Source organism: Salvelinus fontinalis, chromosome 2 (assembly GCF_029448725.1).
Source record: "Salvelinus fontinalis isolate EN_2023a chromosome 2, ASM2944872v1, whole genome shotgun sequence".
NCBI lineage: Eukaryota > Metazoa > Chordata > Actinopteri > Salmoniformes > Salmonidae > Salvelinus > Salvelinus fontinalis.
The window spans coordinates 24,670,858-24,695,390 of NC_074666.1; the positions used below are offsets into that span (position 1 = coordinate 24,670,858).

A 24,533-nucleotide genomic window follows, 5' to 3' on the forward strand; every position below is an offset into this window, starting at 1 on the left:
ACTATTCATTAACAGCCAGCCCGAACGTTCTGGTCCAAACTGCACAACATACAATTTACTATGGGGACCAAATTACAATGCCAGGCTAGGAGGCTTGCCATAAATTCTCATCTGAAGAAGCTGTCAGTCAAAGTAAACTAACTCCTTGAGCGTCAGGAGCTGGATTTAATTTATGTTAGGGGATGCTTTTTGGATATGAGGGAGAGGGAAGAATCCATGGCTGGTCAACAGCTGCCCCTTCTCTAGACCTGCAAAGCCATGTCAATCTGAAATCTGTATTCAAAAGATTGACATGAAATCAGACCTTGTTAGGTTGGCTGTGCAAGGTAATTTATGATTTAGCCTAATAATACCAGATGGACTGATAATAACAGCATTTAAAATATACAATAAAATAAAACTGGGAAATGCTATGGATGGCAACATTTGTATCCTGAGGGGTTTCATTGCCACCCCATTTAAAAAAAAGTATTTTATTTTATTTTTTTTACCCCCTTTTCTCCCCAATTTGTGGTATCCAATCGCTAGTAATTACTATCTTGTCTCATCGCTACAACTCCCGTATGGGCTCGGGAGAGACGAAGGTCGAAAGCCATGCGTCCTCCGAAGCACAACCCAACCAAGCCGCACTGCTTCTTAACACAGCGCGCCTCCAACCCGGAAGCCAGCCGCACCAATGTGTCGAAGGAAACACCGTGCACCTGGCCCCCTCGGTTAGCGCGCACTGCGCCCGGCCCGCCACAGGAGTCGCTGGAGCGCGATGAGACAAGGATATCCCTACCGGCCAAACCCTCACGACTCTGGGCCAATTGTGCGTCGCCCCACGGACCTCCCGGTCGCGGCCGGCTGCGACAGAGCCTGGGCGCGAACCCAGAGACTCTGGTGGCGCAGCGATGCAGTGCCCTAGACCACTGCCCCACCCGGGAGGCCCCTCCACCCCATTTTTATGAGTGTGTGTGGCCTTGCTGTGTCTAAATGTTATCAGCCTTACTGTCCTCCTAAGAAATGTGAAGGTGTTTGTCTGGAGCGACAAATGACCTACAACTGAACCTCCCAGTATATGCGTGTTGCCAAAACACATGCAGTTGATGTTGCATACATTACTCCTGCCTGTATCCAAGGGTTAGGGTTTGGCCGGTAGGGATATCCTTGTCTCAGTATATAAATGTAATAAAATATATGCACTCTACTGTAAGTCGCTCTGGATAAGAGCGTCTGCTAAATGACTAAAATGTAATGTAAATTTTTACGTGAATTTGGTCAGGTCGCCCCCAAAAAAAGTTACATATTGCAAGTTTGAGTGTCAAATGACACTAGCCTAACATATGTCACAAGCTTAGACTGGCATGCTCTGTCCAATACAAAAGCACCGGACTAGGCGGCTAACGTTAGTTTGTAAGATAGTGCCAGTGACATATTGTGTGGAAACAGAGGAATGATCGACATGGACAAAGATTTTCTAAGGTGAGAAAACAGAGAACACTGGCTGGAACAAACACACCGATGGAGGTGCATAACCACTGTCAGTAGCTAGCTAGATTATAAGATACGTGGATGACAGCAATCTATGGATGGCTAAATCAAAAATATTATCTACAGGTAGCTAGCTAATATTAATGCCTGGCTAACCTAACATAGCAGGCCTAAAATAAACTAGCTAGCTGTTACAGAGAGGAAGAGGTGAAGCGAGAGAGATAACTGGGCCCAAAATCTGTCTTCTCCAGCAGGCGACATATTTCTTGCCCACCAAGTGAGAAGTTAAGGTAAAATTTGTTTTTGCATTCTGAAGTTGCTAACCAAGCAGGCTGCTCGCTAGTTATTTCCTCATGTTTTGATCCAATTCTAATTGTATTCATTCAACATTGCTATGCTAAAAAAATCATTGTCATGTCGCTAGCTAGCAGAAATTCAATGATGAGACAAGAACTTTAATATATAACAATAGAATACATTTCCAATAGGCCTACATAGGCAACAACTACTGTTAGCGAGTCAGAACTAACCAAGCTAGTTGGTGAGGTTTGTGACATTTCCATTGATGGCACAAAACTGGAAGAACTATCCATGGTACTGAAGCTGGTTGGTGACAGCCAGCACTTGCCTCTTCTTTGGCGCAGAATGGAATGTCCCACTTATACCATTACCAGCTAAAATGGTACTCCATCACATTCCGATCTCCATGTTAGGGCTGCCAATAACTATTAAGTGAGCTCAAACACCAACTCAGACATTATTTCCCTTGCCTCCAGGCCCGTATCGGATACATTTTGGATGCTGAAGTTGCGACCCAAGCTGGCTGGTCGTTAGTTATTTTCTCATATTTTGACCCAGTCATTAATTCTAAATCATTCTAATCGTATCCAATAGGCCTACACAGGATGCACTGTGCTGGTTAATTAATAAAATGGAACTCTGAGTGTTTATGGTTTCTTAGGGGTAGGGGGATGGCAGTAATGCAATATGTTTTCCAGGGCTAAAATGTAAACACAAAGCAACCAAACTCCTGCTTTAAGTAAAATATTTTGTCCTATAGTTTGGAGAAAACAACACATGACTCTGGGACAGTGGTTGAAACTCATAAAAGACCCAACCTCGTCAACTTACCCTCCCCTTATGCCCTTGGGGGAATCCCCATCACCATCTTGTAGGGCGGTCCAAATGATTAGCCAAGCAAGGGAAGTTTAACGTAAGCCCCTTAGCCCTCGTTTTTAGTAGAGTTTGCGAGTGTACAATTATGTTCACTCCGGGGCCTGAAATGGCCCATAATTCAATTCGCAACAATGGAACATCTGCTAAATATTTTTTTAAATAACATCAATGGAGAAGACAACATACAAGTGTTAGTAAAAGCTCATGTAAAAAAAGGTTAGAAATTGTGCTACTAATGCACAAATACGTCTCGTAAAAGTAATGTTTGGTTAGCTTTCGGAAATTGTAGAAATAAAACATTTCTCTTCAGAAGTTCCAGCTAGGCAGACTAATGTTAGTTAGCTATCATACAGTAGGAGTATATTAATAATTATATAGTAAATAAGTAGACATGCAATCATAATTGACTGTAGCGCATAGAAAGCACCCACAAGCTACCAGTGGCTGAAAACACAATCATCGTGGGATGAACGAGTGACAAATTTCTGCGCAAGGGCGGTCCATTTAAAAATCATTCCTTGAGGGGGCTCAAGATGCCGCATTGGTGGGTGTAACATTTCTAGCTGAGGAACAATTTTAGGCTTCTCTCAGTTGGAATTTTTTGTCTAGCCATACAATGTAGCTATTTGAATAATTTTGTAATTAATCAAACCATTGAAATATATTTGACGATTTCCAACAAACAAAATAGCTATCGAAAAGTTTCAGCATGTTTAGTTAAGTTAGCTAGCTAACGTCTTCATAGCTAGTATCATGGAATCAGGACATGACCAAACTGTTGCTGAGATAATGGATGTTGAAACTTCCAAGGAGAAAAGAGACATCGCTGAAACTCACTCATATGCTTGCAGTGTAAAAAAGGGGGGTGAGTGTGATTCATACCCGAATACCCCAACCAAGGAGCAACTTCCAAAGAAACTGAGAAGTGAACCATCACTGAGCCAGCTACAGGACAACATTGTCCGCGTCCTCAGGGCAAAAATCAAAGATCATGGATTTGGTGAAAAAGAAGACTATCAGCATCGTTAACCTGAAGAAATCGATTGATTTCAATGCTGAGGAAGTAAAAACTCTGAAGCAGCAGAACACAACATTGAAAATTCAGGTTGCATATCAGGAGCAGAAACTCACTGAAATGGAGTCAAAGGTAAAAGGGAATGACCGGTATGGTCGGAGACGGAATCTTCGAATTTATGGAATAGCCGAAAACTCTGACAAGAACATCAAAGCAAGAGTGAAGGACATTTGCTGGGCAATAGTCCTGGAGGAGGGGGCAAAACGTTGTTGCAGGTTCTCTGGATGTAGTGCACCGCCTGGATAGGCTAAAAGATAGGGAAAACAACCAGCCACCAAGACCAGTGATCATGAGATTCATCTCCAGGACAGCGAGGAATCCGACACGGAAAAGTGCAAAGGAAAATGACTATTTAAAGAACAACAAGCTGAGGTTCAAGGAGGATCTGACAGCATTTGACAAAGAAGCTGGGAATCGTCTGTGGCCGATGATTGAGAGAACAAGGAAGGAGGGGAAAAGTGCTTCCTTTGCGGGAGCCAAGGATTTTGTTAATGGAAGGGAAATTCACGCTGACGCCTAGCTTGTTGACTGCTGGATTTATCAAGTGAGTTGTGCAGGACTGAGTATTATTTGCATCTGATAAAACTTTATATTTCTTGAGGAAGAGCATTGTTCGTGTGAGCCAAGTGTTTTTTTTATGGCAGAGTGTTTTTTTTAAGTGTCACACCGACACTTAATGTTAGCTTGATGGCTATTCGTTTCACCAATCAATGGCACAATGTTATTTGCAATTGTATGGAAATACACTGCTCAAAAAAATAAAGGGAACACTTAAATAACACAATGTAACTCCAAGTCAATCACACTTCTGTGAAATCAAACTGTCCACTTAGGAAGCAACACTGATTGACAATACATTTCACATGCTGTTGTGCAAATGGAATAGACAAAAGGTGGAAATTATAGGCAATTAGCAAGACACCCCCAATAAAGGAGTGCTTCTGCAGGTGATGACCACATACCACTTCTCAGTTCCTATGCTTCCTGGCTGATGTTTTGGTCACTTTTGAATGCTGGCGGTGCTCTCACTCTAGTGGTAGCATGAAACGGAGTCTACAACCCACACAAGTGCCCCAGGTAGTGCAGCTCATCCAGGATGGCACATCAATGCGAGCTGAAGCAAGAAGGTTTGCTGTGTCTGTCAGCGTAGTGTCCAGAGCATGGAGGCACTACCAGGAGACAGGCCAGTACATCAGGAGACGTGGAGGAGGCCGTAGGAGGGCAACAACCCAGCAGCAGGATCGCTACCTCCGCCTTTGTGCAAGGCGGAGCACTGCCAGAGCCCTGCTCCAAAATTGCCATAAAAAAGCCAAACTACGGTTTGCAACTGCACATGGGGACAAAGAGAGTACTTTTTGGAGAAATGTCCTCTGGTCTGATGAAACTAAAATAGAACTGTTTGGCCATAATGACCATCGTTATGTTTGGAGGAAAAAGGGGGAGGCTTGCAAGCCGAAGAACACCATCCCAACCGTGAAGCATGGGGATGGCAGCATCATGTTGTGGGGGTGCTTTGCTGCAGGGGGGACTGGTACAATTAATTCACAAAATAGATGGCATCATGAGGTAGGAAAATGATGTGGATATATTGAAGCAACATCAAGACATCAGTCAAGAAGTTAAAGCTTGGTCACAAATGGGCCTTGCAAATGGACAATGACCCCAAGCATACTTCCAAAGTTGTGGCAAAATGGCTTAAGGACAACACAGTCAAGGTTTTGGAGAGGCCATCACAAAGCCCTGACCTCAATCCCATTTAAAATTTGTGGGCATAATTGAAAAAGCGAGTGCAAGCAAGGCGGCCTACAAACTTGCCTCTGTTACACCAACTCTGTCAGGAGGAATGAGCCAAAATTCACCCAACTTATTGTGGGAAGCTTGTGTAAGGCTACCTGAAACATTTGACCCAAGTAAAACAATTTAAAAGGCAATGCTACCCAATACTAATTGAGTGTATGTAAACTTCTGATCTGCTGGGAATGTGATGAAAGAAATAAAAGCTGAAATAAATCACTCTATTATTCTGACATTTCACATTCTTAAAATAAAGTGGTGATCCTAACTGACCTAAGACAGGAAATGTTTACTATGATTAAATGTCAGGAATTGTGAAAAACTGAGTTTAAATGTATTTGGCCAAGGTGTATGTAAACTTCTGACTTCAACTGTGTATGTATGTATGTATGTATGTATGTATGTATGTATGTATGTATGTATGTATGTATGTATGTATGTATGTATGTATGTATGTATGTATGTATGTATGTATGTATGTATGTATGTATGTATGTATGTATGTATGTACAGTATATCACAAAAGTGAGTACGCCCCTCACATTTTTGTAAATATTTGAGTATATCTTTTCATGTGACAACACTGAAGAAATGACACTTTGCTACAATGTAAAGTAGTGAGTGTACAGCTTGTATAACAGTGTACATTTGCTGTCCCCTCAAAATAACTCAACACACAGCCATTAATGCCTAAACCGCTGGCAACAAAAGTGAGTACACCCCTAAGTGAAAATGTCCAAATTGGGCCCAATTAGCCATTTTCCCTCCCCGGTGTAATGTGACTCTTTAGTGTGACAAGGTCTCAGGTGTGAATGGGGAGCAGGTGTGTTAAATTTGGCGTCATCGCTCTCACACTCCCTCATACTGACTGGTCACTGGAAGTTCAACATGGCACCTCATGGCAAAGAACTCTCTGAGGATCTGAAAAAAAGAATTGTTGATCTACATAAAGATGGCCTGGGCTATAAGAAGATTGCCAAGACCCTGAAACTGAGCTGCAGCACGGTGAACAAGACCATACAGAGGTTTAACTGGACAGGTTCCACTCAGAACAGGCCTCGCCATGGTCGACCAAAGAAGTTGAGTGCACGTGCTTGGCGTCATATCCAGAGGTTGTCTTTGGGAAATAGACGTATGAGTGCTGCCAGCATTGCTGCAGAGGTTGAAGGGGTGGGGGTCAGCCTGTTAGTGCTCAGACCATACGCCGTACACTGCATCAAATTGGTCTGCATGGCTGTGGTCCCAGAAGGAAGCCTCTTCTTAAGATGATGCACAAGAAAGCCCGCAAACAGTTTGCTGAAGACAAGCAGACTAAGGACATGGATTACTGGAACCATGTCCTGTGGTCTGATGAGACCAAGATAAAAGTATTTGGTTCAGATGGTGTCAAGCGTGTCTGGCGGCAACCAGGTGAGGAGTACAAAGACAAGTGTGTCTTGCCTACAGTCAAGCATGGTGGTGGGAATGTCATGGTCTGGGGCTGCATGAGTGCTGCCGGCATTGGGGAGCTACAGTTCATTGAGGGAACCATGAATGCCAACATGTACTGTGACATACTGAAGCAGAGCATGATCCCCTCCCTTCGGAGACTGGGCCGCAGGGCAGTATTCCAACATGATAACGACCCCAAACACACCTCCAAGACCACCACTGCCTTGCTAAAGAAGCTGAGGGTAAAGGTGATGGACTGGCCAAGCATGTCTACAGACCTAAACCCTATTGAGCATCTGTGGTGCATCCTCAAACGGAAGGTGGAGGAGTGCAAGCTCTCTAACATCCACCAGCTCCGTTATGTCGTCATGGAGGAGTGGAAGAGGACTCCAGTGGCAACCTGTGAAGCTCTGGTGAACTCCATGCCCAAGAGGGTTAAGGCAGTGCTGGAAAATGATGGTGGCCACACAAAATATTGACACTTTGGGACCAATTTGGACATTTTCACTTAGGGGTGTACTCACTTTTGTTGCCAGCGGTTTAGACATTAATGGCTGTGTGTTGAGTTATTTGGAGGGGACAGCAAATGTACACTGTTATACAAGCTGTACACTCACTACTTTACATTGTAGCAAAGTGTCATTTCTTCAGTGTTGTCACATGAAAAGATATACTCAAATATTTACAAAAATGTGAGGGGTGTACTCACTTTTGTGATATACTGTATGTATGTATGTATGTATGTATGTATGTATGTATGTATGTATGTATGTATGTATGTATGTATGTATATATATATATATATATATATATATATATATATATATATGTAGGTCAACCACTTGCGTGGTGCAAAGGACTGTTTTTATTTGCAACTAGTAAGAACTTTTCTTTGTGAGAACCCACTTCATGTGAACCTATACAAGTTTAATATTCTTCATATAGCCACTGTAATAGTAAATGTCCATTTCTGTTTTTTCTATTAAATGCCAGGGGAATCCATAATATTTTGAAAAGGACATTTTTATTTTTGTATTGTAAGGGTACGAGTGCCGACTTGTATTTCATTCAAGAAACTCATGCCTGTTCCACAGATACTGTGTTTTGGAAGTGTCAATGGGGGAATGATATTTGGTACTAATCGGTCTGCAGGTGTCGCTATTTTAAAAAGCAACTTTAAGGGTCATATATTGAGTCATGAAGCAGATAATGAGATGGATTATATTATTGGTGTCAACCACATTCAATTCATTGTTGTAAATATTTATGCTACCAATAACAAGTCAAGTAACTATTTTATTTAGAGACATTGAGAGGAAAATAAGTACAATTATGTCTAAAATTTCCATTGGCCAAAGTAAAAAGGGTGGAGATTTTAATACAGTATTACATGATAATCTAGATAGATGGCCTCCTAAGGATAGCAATTCTGTTTGTGAGATAAGGAATATACGTCTACGGTTAGGTGTTCTAGATATTTGTAGATCTAAGAACCCAGATAAGATGATGTTTACATGGAGTACCAAAGATGTATCAATACAATTCCGTATTGATTTCTGGCTGATATCTGAAGATTTGGCTGACAAGGTTGATACAGACTCAATTGAACCATCGATTTTAACAGACCACAAAAGGATCTCAATAAAGATAAATATGCATGGTTTGTAAACAAAAAAATGTTCGTAAAGGTTACTGGAAAATTAATAAGACTTCTAGAGAATTAAGTATTTAAGAAGGATGTAGCAGGAATTGCTGATAAATACTGGAATTGTGCCTGTGTTATGAATACGTTTAGAAGTTACTGTGGGCTAATGAAATTTGATATAAGGCTTTTTGGCTATTTTAATGGGGAAAGAAATTGCTTGTGCCAAGAGAGAGAGAGAATATGACATCATAAAAGGGAATAATGGATTATACTAAAAAAACTGAACTAACTAATCAGGAATTACTGGAGCTATCATCATTGCAAATGCAGTTAGACTGTATCTACAAGGAAAAGGCCCGGGGAGCGTTTGTAAGACAAAGACAAAATTGGATGGAAGAGGGAGAAAAATACAAAATATTTATTTAATTTAGAAAAAAGGGCAGACAAAAAAACTTCCATATGTAAATTACTGATCAATAATACTCCCAATGAAAATCCAAAAGAAAGCTCTCAGCATGTTGCCCAGTTTAATCAGAATCTGGATACATCAGCCCAGTCAACTTCCAATACAGATATTTTCTTAGACAACATAGTGAACATTGCTAAGATAGATAATGATTTCAGGGATTTTTGTGAAGAGTTATCTGAAATTGAGATGAGACTGTATTAAAAGCCTTACGGACAATAGGTCCCCTGGAAATGGTTTAATAAGCACGTTTTATAAAGCATTCAATAATAAATTGATCCCTTTCATTCTTGCTATGTTCCAAGAATCAATAGAAAAAAGGGAGTTACCGGCTTCCTTAAAGCAAGGTGTAATTACTTTGATTCCCAAACCAAATAAGGATAGTCTTTATATAGACAACTGGAGACCCATTAGTTGAATAATGGGAAACGATTTGCCCTTGTATTTGCTAATAGGTTGAAACAAGGCTTGCATCATAATTGATGAAGAACAATCTGGTTTAATGCATGGTTGACACATTAGTAATAACATCAGGTTGATCTTAGATATGATTGACTAAAATGACCTCATCCTTGATGATAGCTTTATAAAAATCAACACACATAAGAAAACTTTTTACACTGTAGAACACGAGTTTATGTTCAAAGCAATACGATTTTCGGGGGTTTGGTGACTTTTTTTTGAAAGCAGTCCAAACTTTATTTTGTCATTGTACTAGCTCTGTAAAATTAGCTCACAGGACATCCAAAATATGTAATATTGGGCGTGGTATTAGGCAGGGCTGCCCAATTAGTCAATTTGTATTGGTTACTCAAATTATGGCTCTTCATATCAAGAAAGGGATTTTTCAAGGTGTTTCAGCACTTGGCAATGAATTTAAACTATATCAACTGGCTGATGATACCACCATATTTTGAGACAGGAATGAGGTCTCTAAAGCAGTTTCCTGTATTGAAGACTTCTCCTTAGTTTCGGGTTTGAAAATTGATATCAATAAGTCAGTCATATTTCCACTGAAGGATTGGGTTTTACAGGAAGTATATGGTATCCCAATTAAAGATAAGGTTACTTATCTTGGAATTGTTACATGCAAGGATGAAAAACAAAGGAGTGAATTAAACTTTAACCCCATTGGAAAAAACTAAAAAGAAATTGAACCTCTGGTTACTGAGAGATGTTTCGTTATACGGTCGGTTTTTATTGTCTAAAGCTGAAGGGTTATCCAGATGGGTTTATGTCTCGTTATCACTTGACTTATCCCCTAAAATTGTAAAGGACTTAGATAAGATTCTTTATAATTTTATTTGGAGGAACAAACCTCACTATCTACGGAAAGATATTATCACTAATACCCAAGAACAAGGTCTTGAGGTTTTAGATTTCAATACTCTAAATAATACTTTTAAAATAAATTGGATTCTGAAGTATATTAAGAACCAGAACAGTATTTGGAATGTCTTCCCTAAGTATTTATTTGACTCTGTTGGTGGCTTAGAATTTTTGCTTCAATGTCATTTTGATGTTGATAAAATCCCAGTAAAATTGGCCAAATTCCATAAGCAGGCAATTTTAGCTTGGATGTTAGCAGATAAACACAATTTTCTCCCTCACAGATACTTTCTATGAAACAACAGAGATATACGATTTAAAAGTAAGTATTTTTTTCCATAACTGGTTTGAGAAAATTATTTTGGTTGGTCAGTTACTGAATGAGGATGAATATCAACTCTCATATGGGGAATTTCTTGATAAGTTTAAAATCCCAACCCCCCCGAAAAAACATGCTATTGCTTTTGATGCGATTCCCAGCGGGGGGTTGTATATTTTTGATTTCCTCTGTGGTTGATGTAAGTAACAGAGATTTACATAAAAATAAATGAATTGGCAATATTAACATCAAAGATAAATGTAGTAATATACAGATTAGGAATATTGTTTGTGATACTACAATTCCCTCAACAAGATTATTTTGGTCAAATATCTATGGTGATATACAATTGGGGAAAGCATGGAAAATTGCTAACAAATATTGTATCAGTAACAAGGTAAAGGAAGTTTCATTTAAATTGATATAGAATTTATCCTGTGAAACATGTATTGGAAAGATTCAAGCTGAACATTGACTATAAATGTGATTTCTGTGGAATGGAGGAGGATACAATTTTGCATTTGTTTTTTTGCCTGTATTCATTGTAGATTTTTATGGATTGACATAGAATTATTATTATTTTTTTTTTTAAATAGGACTGGTTGTACAAGTTAATGGTTTTGATTTGATTATTTCAGAAATTCTGACATTGATAAAGATGTAGTATATTTAACTGAACTGCTAATAATATTAAGTAAATTTCATATTCACAAATGCAAATGGTCCAATTCAAAACCTAACTTTTTTCACTATATAAATTAATTTAAACAATATGGCACTACTTTTACTAAAATGAAAAACAAAAAAGGCAAGTAAAACTCATTGTATTATTAATGAATATGATTTGTTTGTTTATGATTCCTGGCAATGTAAATATGTTGTATGTATGCTTGTTTGCATGCGAGTATTCATTTTATCTGTTGATATTTGTTAATACATTTTTTTTTTTATCATTCCTTCCTCCCTCTGCAAGTGTATACTCGTCAGACGTCATCAGAAGTCTCCACTTAATTTGAGGGCTGGGGGGATAGGGTGTCTTTTAAGTGCATGGACTGCAGCCTAGATTACAACATAGGGCTGTTTCCTAAAGAAGTTAAATCCACTTCCGCTTTGTTGCAGCGATACTAAATAGTATTGAGATACTGGTGTCCAGGCCCTTCGAATTATTAGTTTCACCTTCATTCTTGGGCTTGCTTGCCTACTGCAGTGGGAGAGAACACGTATGTAAAATGATACATTGTTGTACAGGTCGTAGTGATAAACAGGTAGGTTGAGACAAACCCAACTGTTGCAAACCAAATAGTAGTATGGAAAAAATATTGTGTAGACGCTTTTTTCCGGTGAAGATTATGAATTTCCTGCCTGTCCTGCGGGACAGTGGACATACCACGTCGTCGGCTGGTATGGCGGCGGAAGTTGTCCCACAAGCAACATCCACGATCCAAATAACCCTTTGTATCATTCTGAATAACAAACCCAGTTAGCCTTGCTAATTTTTTCCTGATAAGATTGTCATACGGACTTGCTACCTACCTACTCGTAAAATGTAACTAACTCCGTCCGTTTGCTTCAACATAACGTAGTAGTGACTTAGTAAATTGACGTTCGCTTTACTGGTAGTTAACCAACGTTACTCCCTTCTGCGCAGCTTTAAAATGCCACTTATTCACAATGCCAGATACTGGACTCCAGTGCTCGGGTGGGGAGTGTCTGTTTAAGCTAAGATTAGCAAGTAATACATTTCTGAGTAGCTATTTTACCTAACAAGACAAATCGTTAGTTAGGTGCTCAATAACCGGTACATTAATCTGAAGCCTAACTTTAGGTTTGATCTGATAACTTGTTTGAGTTAGACAAATGGCGCAGCGGAGACTCCGTGAGATCCAATCGCCTAGTTTACTTTCCTACATAACGAGTTAAACTGGTTAACTGTAACTAGCTAGCATCTGACGGGGCCACTTCACGGCCCTCTCTATTATTACTTGCCGACTCAATCTTCGTCACGTCGACCTTTAAATTACCATTCGGATGATAATCACTCGGTTCCCAGTCATTCCCAAAAACATTATGCTGTTAACTAGAATAATTAATCATAAGCCACTGGTTAATGTTAGATCACGGACATTGGGCCCTACCTCTGCTCGCTAGCCTAGGTAACTACTAGCTAACGCTAGTTAGCATCTATTTTGTCTGTCATCTCGACCCTCCGGTCGGTTCCAAATCCTTTCGATCGAAACCGCTCTCGGGTGATACTACCATATCACGTCCTCCGACACACGTTCACATCAATATGAGGCAGCGAGTAATCCGATTCAAAACTCACCATCTGCTCCAACGTTTTGTCCTCCATCTCCGGCTCCATATTCTTGTTCCCCGAAACTCACTCGCTGCGAAAAATGGAAACCCAGCCCAGCGTCGGCCTGCAGCTGATATGACGTCACAGAAGACAGGATTGGGGAGGGGTTCACTCAAGCATAGATGCACTTGGTTGGTCGAAACATTATAATGAAGGTGTTGTTGTCATGTGCTATTTCGTGGTTGGCTCTTTTCTGCTGCTAAGCCATAGAGGTTGTGTGCTTGTTCGAGGGTCTACCTGAGCATGTTGCTGCGCAGATTGTGTGATCTATAAATGACTTCCACTTCGAAAAGACTAGTTACAACAATCCTTCATGATGTAAAGAGTAGCGAATCTATACTGTGCCTGGGATTGGGGAGATGATTGATCATTAAATAAATACAAATTGGCTTAACTCTTTATAGCTATAGTAGTATAATAATGCATTCTACTTACCAATTATTATGTTGGCAAGGACATTGATTAATATAACACATTTCCCTTTTAGCAGTGAAGAGAATAGTGTATTATTCAAAGATCAGTGATGTACCAATACACTGAACAATTTCTATTGAAAACAATGCAAAAGACAATATTTACTTGGTGTGTACTGAATAAGCTCTGAATTAAACAGCACACCCCTGAAGTAAACACAAGAAAGGGCTAGAGGTGTCACTACTCAATTTGGCCAATGTTCTGAAAGAGCTGCAAAATCTGGACCCCTACAAATCAGCCGTGCTAGACAATCTGGACCCTCTCTTTCTAAAATTATCCGCCACAATTGTTGCAACCCCTATTACTAGCCTGTTCAACCTCTCTTTCGTATCATCTGAGATCCCCAAAGGGGAAACTGCTGCGGTCATCCCCCTCTTCAAAGGGGGAGACAATCTAGACTCAAACTGTTACAGACCTATATCCATCCTACCCTGCCTTTCTAAGGATTTCGAAAGCCAAGTTAACAAACAGATCACCGACCATTTCGAATCCCACCGTACCTTCTCCGCTATGCAATCTGGTTTCCGAGCTGGTCATGGGTGCACCTCAGCCACGCTCAATGTCCTAAATGATATCATAACCGCCATCGATAAGAGACAATACTGTGCAGCTGTATTCATCGACCTGGCCAAGGCTTTCGACTCTGTCAATCACCACATCCTCATCGGCAGACTCGACAGCCTTGGTTTCTCAAATGACTACCTCGCCTGCTTCACCAACTACTTCTCAAATAGAGTTCAGTGTGTCAAATCGGAGGGCCTGTTGTCCGGACCTCTGGCAGTCTCTATGGGGGTGCCATAGGGTTCAATCCTCGGGCCGACTCTCTTCTCTGTATACATCAATGATGTTGCTCTTGCTGCTGGTGATTCTCTGATCCACCTCTATGCAGACAACACCATTCTGTATACTTCTGGCCCCTCTTTGGACACTGTGTTAACTAACCTCCAGACGAGCTTCAATGCCATACAAATCTCCTTCCGTGGCCTCCAACTGCTCTTAAACGCAAGTAAAACTAAATGTATGCTATTCAACGGATCACTGCCCGCACCTGCACCCCCGTCCAGCATCACTACTCTGGACAGCTCTGACTTAGAATACGTGGACAACTACAAATACCTAGGTGTCTGGTTAGACTGTAAACTCTACTTCCAGACTCACATTAAGCATCTCCAATCCAAAATTACATCTAGAATTTTGCTTCCTATATCGCAACAAAGCATCATTCACTCATGCTGGCAAACATACCCTCGTAGAACTGACCATCCTACCGATCCTCGACTTCGGTGATGTCATCTATAAAATTGCCTCCAACACTCTACTCAGCAAATTGGATGCAGTCTATCACAGTGCTATCCGTTTTGTCACCAAATCCCCATATACTACCCACCACTGCGACTTGTATGCTCTCGTTGGCTGGCCCTCGCTTCATATTCATCGCCAAACCCACTGGCTCCAGGTCATCTAAGTCTTTGCTAAGTAAAGCCCCACCTTCTCTCAGCTCACTGGTCACCATAGCAGTACCCACCCGTAGCACACGCTCCAGTAGGTGTCACTGGTCACCCCCAAAGCCAATTCCTCCTGGAATTGCACCTGTACATAACCCATCTGTAAATAGCCAATCCAACCACCTCATCCCCATAATGTTTTTTTTTGCTCCTTTGCACCCCATTATCTCTACTTGCACATTCATCTTCTGCACATCTATCACTCCAGTGTTTAATTGCCATTATTTCTCCACTATGGCCTATTTATTGCCTTACCTCCCTTATCTTACCTCATTTGCACACACTGTATATATATTGTGTTATTGACTGTGTTTTGTTTATTCCATGTGTAACTGTGTTATTTGTGTCGCACTGCTTTGCTTTATCTTGGCCAGGTCACAGTTGTAAACGAGAATTGTTCTCAACTGGCCTACCTGGTTAAATAAAGGTGGGCAAATTTTTTTAGACCCTGGTTCGATTCCAGGTTGTATCACAACTGGCCATGATTGGGAGTCGCATAAGGCAGCAGACAATTGGCCCAGCGTCATCTGGGTTAGGGTTTGTCCAGGGTAAGCAGTCATTGTAAGAATTTGTTCTTAACTGACTTGTCTAAAATAAAGGTAAAAAAAAGGTAATATACAGAAATAGCTCCCACAATCTTAAATTTTCTGAAAATATAGGACATCCACTGGGACAACCAAAAGTCTTGACACCAGACTTGCAAACAATGAGGACATTTAATACATCTCATACAAAATGGTGACAGATGAATAGATGACATCTAGAAAATGTCATAATATGGGCTTGATGTTGCAAAGTAGACATCACATTCATAACTAGATAAAACTGCTCACTGTGCCCCAAAAGGAACTATGAAGAACCATCACAACACACCATTCTTACGTGCCAGATTCAGACAATAGTCAAGGTACTTAAAGCTTTTTTTTCTCTTTTTATATAGCTCACATTCAGGCTGACAATTTCTTTTTTTAGACCATGCAAGCCACAAAGACCCCCAAATAAACATCCAGTGCCTCTGACCAAAATGTTCTGTGACTTAACTTTTTTTGGTAGGAAGAAACATAGCTAGGCAGGAGTCTTCCAACCCAACAGTATGCAACAGTAGGGGAAAGATGAGAGACAGTGTTCAGATGTTCTTGGGGGGGGGGGGGTAAGAGGGGCTGCACTCAACTTTTGTATTGGCAGTATCCACACAGTTCACATCCAGTACAATCATACTCCAAATAATAAAACTGGACAGGTTTCAATTTATGTCGATAGTACTTGAGGATTACTCATACCAGTAATATGCCTGGAAGTCAAGCCACACACAACACTGCCTGACAACAACCACACTAGCTCTCAGATTGGTCAGTTTCTGTCACTGTGCAATTCAGACAATCAATCACAGTTAACATTGGACACAGATGCCTCTGGGGAACATGAAAGTATGCATGGTGCACAGCACTGAGGGCATGGTTCATTATACTGAATGAGACAGATTGGTGAGGGTGTGTAGTGTACAAGGCAATATAAAAACAGACGATGTAGCTGTACAATTCTAAATCTCAGCTCTGGGAAGTCTGTATGCGTAATAAAGGACACAGGTCCTCAAAATGAAAACAGGTACAAGAGAACAGTATAGGTTCAGAGTACAGCACCTGTAACAGTGGATCAATTACCAGAGGGGAAAATGGGACAAAACAAAGCAGGTACTGAGTTAAAGATAGGAGGCAGGATATGGAAGTCAAGCAGTTCCAATTGAATTATTTTTTCCCCTGCCCACTACATACATTTTATTTTAAAAAGGAAAACTCAATAATCAGAATCTCATAAAACACAACAGCAGCAAGTACCAGTAAAAAAAAGACAAAAAGATAGATAAGGAAATTGAGTTGGTAAGAAGAAAGTAGGGAGTGATGAGAAAAACAGGTTTCTATCAGTGTGGCCTAGAGCAGGCCAAGCAGGCAGGAGGAGCATGGCCTTGCTGTCAGTCACTTTGAATCCATCATTAAGTGGAGAGAAACAAACCAAGATAAGCTCCCTCCAAACAGGAGATGGAGTCACTGCTTCAAGTCAGGGATCCATTGATATACGGTATCACGTCTATCTCTTTTGTTTGAAGGTCTAGGTCTCTCTCCTGACGACTTGCTTTCCCTCCACCAGTCTCGGTCAAATCAGGGAAAGCCTTCCAATTGATGAATAATTTTTTCCCCTCGCGTCAGTCTCAACTACCTAGTAGTCATCCAAATCAAATAACTCATCGTCTTCTCCTTGGTACTCTATGGCCTGGAAATCCACCCTGTACCGCAAGATCCCTGTAAAAATTAAATTAAAAAGGAATAGTCAGTCTTACAATAAAAATAAACAAACATGTAAAGTCCCTTGTTTATTGAGCTAAAATAAAAGATCCCAGAAATCCATACGCACAAAAAGCTTATTTCTCTCTAATGTTGTGCACAAATTGTTTACACCCCTGTTAGTGATAATTTCTTCTTTGCCAAAATAATCCAGCCACCTGACAGGAAGAAGCTGATTAAACAGCATGATCATTACACAGATGCACCTTGTGCTAGGGACAATAAAAGGCCACTAAAATGTGCAGTTTTGTTCCACAACACAATGCCAGATGTCTCAAGTTGAGGGAGCGTACAATTGGCATGCGGAATGCAGGAATGTCCACCGGAACGCTTGCCAGAGAATTGAATGTTCATTTCTTTACCATAAGCCACCTCCGTAGTTTTAGAGAATTTGGCAGTACGTCCAACAGGCCTCACAACCGCAGTCCACGTGTATGGTATCATGTGGGCGAGTGATTTGCTGATGTCAACATTGTAAACAGAGTGCCCCATGGTGGGGTTATGGTATGGGCAAGCATAAGCTACAGACAACAAAAACAATTGCATTTTGAGAGGCCCATTTTTAAGGTATCTGTATTACCAGTCATGTGAAATCCATGATTAGGGCCCAATGTATTCATTTAAATTGACTGATTTCCTTATATGAACTGTAACTCAGTAAAATCTTTGAAACGGTTGCATTTATATTTTTGTTCAGTATAATTGCTCTGCAGAGGTGCATTACACTGCCAATCTACACTGACATTTTTATTAATTTGCATGAACCCAGAATAAACCCACCCAAAATAGTAAAAGCATTTAGTTATGAATGTATACTTAAACCCTTACCACCAATTCCACCAAAGCCTTTGACAAACTGGGATCCTTCTTGGCTCTTGTCAGTGACAATCTCCAGACAGGCTCCAAACTTCTTATAGCTGTTGGCAAACCATTCAAGTAATGGCAAGCTCTCGATCAGCTCATGGTCCTGACCAGTCTGTAGAAATAAACCCACAATCAAAAAGTTGAACAGGAAAAATTGGAGATCCTTTTGTGATGAGAATTCTCCATGTAAAAGTGGTGGATGCGAACACAGGAAGTAGATGTAATTTCTTTTCAATTTTGCTTACATAACATTTTACAAGGTCCTCTAGAAAATCTGGGACCACAACAGAAATTCCTTCATACACTTGTGTTGGTTATGGAAAGAGAATGACTCCTCACTGACCTCTTTGTCTGTGAAGTGAGACTTGTCTTTCTCCTGCTCTGGCGTCAAATACAACGTCTTCTCATCTGGATCAGTAGAAGGGGTTGAACAGAACAGAAAGGGGCAAGAAATAAAAACATGTTAAGACAAGAATCCCTCAACTGGATGCATTTTGTAGTGCGTGTCGAGCACATTTACATACCGGTACCCTTCTCCGCCATAGCAAGTCCCTCTGCTCCGTGGCAACGTAGGATGTATCTCATGGTATCCAGGTTCTCATAAACAATCAGGATCTCAACAGCACCCATTTCCATGGCTTTCAGTGTGTCTTCCACCCCAAAGCAGTACTTCCCCGTATCCTGGCTGATCTCATCAAAGTATCGTCCTGAGAGAAAAGGTCCTCTATATTATCAATATGACAACAGGATGGATCATGTCTATGCCAGAGAGACACTCAAGCACTCATGACAGATATCAGAGTAGACATTCATGCAAATTAACAACAGATCAGCTGTACTGAATACAAGTACCTATTAGTTTCTTCTCCTGGATGAATTTGACATTGGTAAGCACTTCTGCGGACAGTTCAATGGCCTGGTTGAACCCATTCTCCCCACCATATGATATATCAACCAGCTTCAGGATCTTAGCTTGAAGCCTCTGAATGGACACAAGTCAGACATTCATCAGACAACAAACAGATCACATATCAGCCATATAAATGCTACAATGGCAATGCTGACAATGGCACCAGAAAGACCTGGAATGGTGGGTCTGGAGTTACTGACCGGGTCAAACATGTCTGACTGGCTGAGCTCCGTCTTGAAGTCAGCAGAACCAGCTAAGACCATGCCTGCTACATTGACCTTGTCGTTGCACAAAAAAAGCGTGGCTGCCGTCTCTGCCACCTTCCGCACATAGTTATGTCTCTTTTCCATCCTCAAACGAGCAAAACGCAAGGCAGACTGTCCTCCTCTGCCTGAAAGAGAACTGTTTGTTATACATGGTTGTGTGGGGACAGGCTGTAATTGTGTTCATGAGTGTATGTGAATGTAGGGCTTTTACCATGCTTCTTGGGTAGGTCCACTGTGAACTTATGCAGCACCTCCCTGGTGTTGCCCTGTAGGGTTCCGAAGAGGGCGCCACTTCCATCAATCACAATGAAACCAAACTTGCTGTCATCTGAGAGCAATGCTGTTAGAGCCTGGGAGAGAGACGGAAGATGCATGTAATATCATTTTTTAAAATCTAATTAGAAAGGTGGTCAATATTTTGACTGTTTTGGCTATACCTAACTTCACTCTACACACACACAAAGCCAAGTTTCTTCACCAAAACAAGCAACACAATCTTGATACCGTTAGAAGTGTTGTTTCGATAGTGCAATGCAATCCAAATGCAATACTCCGTATTTCCCAGTCAAATAGGCTAATGAGAAATATATAGTGAGGTGGGAAAATAATGGACAGAGGGGTGTTGAACAACCTTACCTCTGTGTGGAACTTGTTATCACAGAGATACAGAGAAGTGTTGATGGGTTTAAAAGGCTCAAAGTCGATATTGACTTTTTTCTCTTTGCCCTCATCAGTCACAATGGTGCCACAGTACACAACCAAGCCGTTGGGAGGCACTGCAGGGTAAAGAAATAAGTTGGAGCTCAGAGATGAAATCAAATTTATTGGTCACATACACGTGTTTAGCAGATGTTATTGCGGGTGTAGCGAAATGCTTGTATTATAGACCACTAGAATGAATGGAGAAATGGCCATAACCCAGCCAGGACCACCCCAAATTACTTCATACAGGAGAGATAGTAGTAACAACCTGACTTCACACACCTTTATGGTAGAGTTTGAGTCTCTGCTGTACAGAGGTGATGGCTCCAAGCACAGAGAGCCTGTTGACTCTGCTTTTAATGTTGGATGCAGTGCCAAACTCATCAGCCAACATCTTGGCCACTCTGGAGATCTGGTCCTTTGGCGGGATGATCAGGGATATCATACTCGTGCCATTCCTGAGAGGAGATCAATTGCATTAAACCCACTTTTAAAAACAAGGCATATTCTAACACTTCCTTTGAGTTGTAACATAAGCTGCAAAGTAACTCAGGCAAAATGATGTCTGCAAGCTATTTATTTAAACTTTTACAACTTTATATAAACAGGGAACATGGGTCTCCCGAGTGGCGTAGCGGTCTAACGCACTGGTTTGCAGTGCTTGAGGCGTCACTACAGATTAGAGTTCGATCCCGGCCTGTGTTACAGCCAGCCGCGACCAGTAGACCCATGAGGCGGCGCACAATTGGCCCAGCGCTGCCTGGGTTAGGGGAGGGTTTGGCTGGCCGGGATGTCCTTGTCCCATCGAGCTCTGGCATGCATGCTGACACGGTCGCCTGTTGTACGGTGTTTCCTTGAACACATTGGTGTGGCTGGCTTCCGGGTTAAGCGAGCACGGAGTCAAGAATCAGCGCGGCTTGGCAGAGTCGTGTTTCGGAGGACGCATGGCTCTCTACCTTCGCCTCTCCCGAGTTCGTTCGGGAGTTGCAGCGATGGGAAAAGACTAACTACCAATTGGATTTCACAAAAAAGTACACAAAAAAACAATATATAAATATATTTTCAAAAAAGGAACCACAGGTTGTCTTGCTTAACCTGCCTTTCATGTAGAGTCCTGTTTAGCAAAGCATGTCCTTTTCATACAAGTATAGCATCAAACGGACTGCTCTAAAGCAAGTTCTTAAGACCGGTTTTCAGTTGAGGAAATTACTAAAGTAGGTGAAGGTCACGCCATGGCTAGCATCTACATTAAAAAAATATATATTTTTACAGGCTTACAAATGTAACAGAGTTGGTAACAGAGTTACAAATGTTCTCAACACAAGAATGTGAGCAGTTTTAATATATTAGGTTTCTGCAAATGCTTCTAAAATGAGGTAGTTCTACACAAGGTGAACTCAACACAAGATAATTAACATCAATCAGATCAAGCTTGCAGGGAACATATCTAAGCCCAGCAGCGATTTTCCTCCTCGCCATATCTCGCACGCGTATGTACAGACATGCACGCGTGTGTACAGACATGCACGCGTGTGCGCGTCCAGACTGACTTAATTACCAACCAGAGATTTTTTGCATGACCGATATTTGAACAATTACTTGTTAGTACTGTATTAAAGCACTAACACATACCTACAAAAACATACATAGCATTAAGACTTGGCCCTGATTGTAAAAAGATACGGACATTTTTATAGTGAGAGTGTGACCTTGCCCAAGTAGTATTTCCAAGTTTTTTGGGTTTTGACCACCATGTTGACATTACAAACTTGTTGCTGTACCTAGTCAAGAGGGTGAAGGTCACAGTAGTTTGTGCACTGAGTAAACTCATTAAACAACTTGACCCACTGGGCTATACAGAAACCACAGGTCATGACTTGCTTAACCTGCCCTAGATGTAGATATATCCTGTTTTTCCAAGCAAGCCAGGCATGTCCTTTTTATTTAACTATAGCATCAAACCCGGCCGCTCTAAGGCGAGCTCTTATGGCAGGTTCAGATGAGGACATTACTACAGGCCTAATGGGAGCGTGACCTTCCCAGTTTTCATACTTCCACATTTTTGTTTTGCCCACCATGTTGACAATACAAACTTGTTGCTGTTCCTAGTCAAGGGGGTGAAGGTCACATTATTCTGTACACTGACTGAGTTCATTAAACAATTTGACCCACTGGACTATATAGATAATCACCCAGGGCGAAAGAGTGCTCATGCACAGGTCAGGTGTGGAATTTAGCTAAGCGAAGTTCCCGAGTTGGATGCAGGGTCAAACAGGTCAAAGTTATGCTTAGGAATTGCTTGACCCTTTGCTCTAAATTAAACTACATTGTCAGCTACTCTGGCTGGGTGACAGGTCTATTGCCAGCTAATAAAGGCCTATTTATGTGACACTGACTGGTAAAGACTTGGTCAGCAAAAACCTGCCTGAAATTACATCACATTTTACTTTAAAGCAGCAAAATTGCCCACTGTCACTAATTTTTTTAATGTAAAGACTAGATAGATAGCGTTGGCCATCAGCTATGACATTGTTAAAATCAAAACAAAGTGTAGATTCAGATTGTATTATCAGCTAGCGAACTGTGAATGTCAGATACCCATAGTACGCATTGCCAGCTTGGTAGCTGAAGGTAAAGAAGTCATTCTAGTTGCACAACTAATAGCAAGCTAGCTAACGTTACGTAACGTAGATCAACGCCAAGTTATCTAGCTGGTTAGCTAACTAGCTAGTTATGCGTTGAACTAAATACTAAAACTATTAACGTCATTTGCTAGCTAGATAACGTTAATTTGTATGGGCCTTGTACTAGCTTCTACATAGGTAGTAGCTAGTTAGCTACTAAGTTAGCCCCTTGTTTAGTGGTTCAATGAGACGAATCAAGTCACTGACAACCCCATGCACTTGTCATGTCCACACGTACCCCCGAGCAGCTTCCAGACTTTTGATCAACTTCTTTATCTTCCATATCTCCACGTTCCTATCCGCTGCGTTGGGGTCGTCCGCCATTTCTTCCGTTGTCTATTCTGGACCTGGAAGGGTAGTAGTAGTAGCAGCAGCATTAAAAGATGGACTGCGATAACGAGTAAACACGGGCGACTTGTGGTAAGGCTCAAGACAAATATAGCAACATTTTAAAAAATCTAACTATTTCCACAACTGCAAGGACGATAATATTGGTCACATTGATCTAGTCAGCAACCGGGTGATGTGTCTGTCTCGGTTGGAAAATGTCCTGGCTTTAAAATCCTACTCAGGCCCTAGAGTCCACCTGCTCAAGTATTGCTGAATAATGTCAAAGTTATTAGAAAGATAATGATGCATATGGACCAAACACCAAATCCCCAAAATGACCACTCAAAAACACGCAACTGTACTTGCCCCAAAGCGCCGTTCTGTCTGCACTTTATCTCTCAAATGACAGCTATTTAGTAGTTGTCGTCAGCCCTGACGTTGTTGAGTAGTAGCTCTACTCAAGCCGGTTTGTTCTTGCTAGTACGCATGGTGCGATGGGCCCTCATGTCATGTTGGGGAGGCGGTTGGAATAATTCCGGTCGGGGATCACTTCCTGGAAACGCCATAGTTACGGTTGATTTGGAGATTTTTCATTGGGCTAAACAGTGGGTGGGTGGAGCAGAGAAAAAATAAGTACCAATAACAATGGTTTCCACTAGTTACCACAACCACAAAGTCAAATTGGCAAAATGGTAAAGATTTATGAAAACAAAAATGTGCTTTTTGGGCTTAATTTAAGTTTAGGGTTAGCCATAAGGTTCGTAGTGTGGTTAAAGTTAGGGTTGAGGTCAGGTTTATGTTTAAAACCCAATGTTAAGAAGAGTAATCAATGCGCTCGTTTGCGTGGTAAGGCTGAAGCAACCGACTCAGAGCTGGCACCACAGGTTCAAAAGTGATTGTGCAAAATTCATACGTCTTTTCAGGGGGCTGGAGTTTTTCCTGTTCTTTTGACCTGGTAAGGTAAAACTCTGTGTTCTATTCATAGGCTATGACAGGGTCAAATGTTAACTGCTTTTCTCACTGTCCCAATCACAATTTCTACTGGACTTGACATGTTGTAGTTTTGAAATGCATTGGGATCATGAAGGGCCTATAGAGAGCAATAGTAATGGCGTCTTTTTGTAGACACTAAATCCACAAAGGCTTGTTGGCCAAGGCCTATGTGGAAATTAATGGAGTTTTTTGTAGGGTTTTTGGATAATAGCTGAAAAATAAGGTCTGTGGTAAACACAAGCTTAGGAGATTTGATACGTTTTGATCTATGAGATCATCTTCATCAGCTAAGGTCACTTATGTGAATTTTGAAGCATTTATGTAATCAAATAAAACACTAAAGGCTTTACCACAGGAGGTTGGGGGCACCTTAATTGGGAAGGACATGCTCGTGGTAATGGC

The 24,533-nt window shown here is 41.1% G+C and overlaps 2 protein-coding genes across 2 annotated transcripts in view; both read right to left on the reverse strand.

The window, feature by feature from the left end:
• LOC129815222 (F-box and WD repeat domain-containing 11-B-like) overlaps positions 1-13,142 on the reverse strand; it is a 36,388-nt gene extending 23,246 nt beyond the window's left edge. Inside the window, exon 1 of the mRNA XM_055868812.1 lies at positions 13,032-13,142. Within this exon, the coding sequence (XP_055724787.1) occupies positions 13,032-13,070 (39 nt within the window). The 5' untranslated portion in view covers positions 13,071-13,142. The remainder of the gene's footprint in view (positions 1-13,031) is intronic.
• A 2,598-nt stretch (positions 13,143-15,740) lies between these two features.
• LOC129815231 (eukaryotic peptide chain release factor subunit 1-like) lies at positions 15,741-23,678 on the reverse strand. The gene is made up of 11 exons (XM_055868823.1): positions 23,505-23,678; positions 23,047-23,155; positions 20,407-20,582; positions 20,059-20,198; positions 19,634-19,772; positions 19,357-19,547; positions 19,099-19,228; positions 18,771-18,953; positions 18,590-18,654; positions 18,211-18,358; positions 15,741-17,340 (listed from the first exon to the last, which is right to left on the reverse strand). Exons 2-11 carry the CDS (start codon positions 23,130-23,132, stop codon positions 17,258-17,260), a joined length of 1,341 nt encoding a protein of 446 aa, XP_055724798.1. The 5' UTR covers positions 23,133-23,155; positions 23,505-23,678; the 3' UTR covers positions 15,741-17,257.
• Positions 23,679-24,533: the final 855 nt, after the last annotated feature.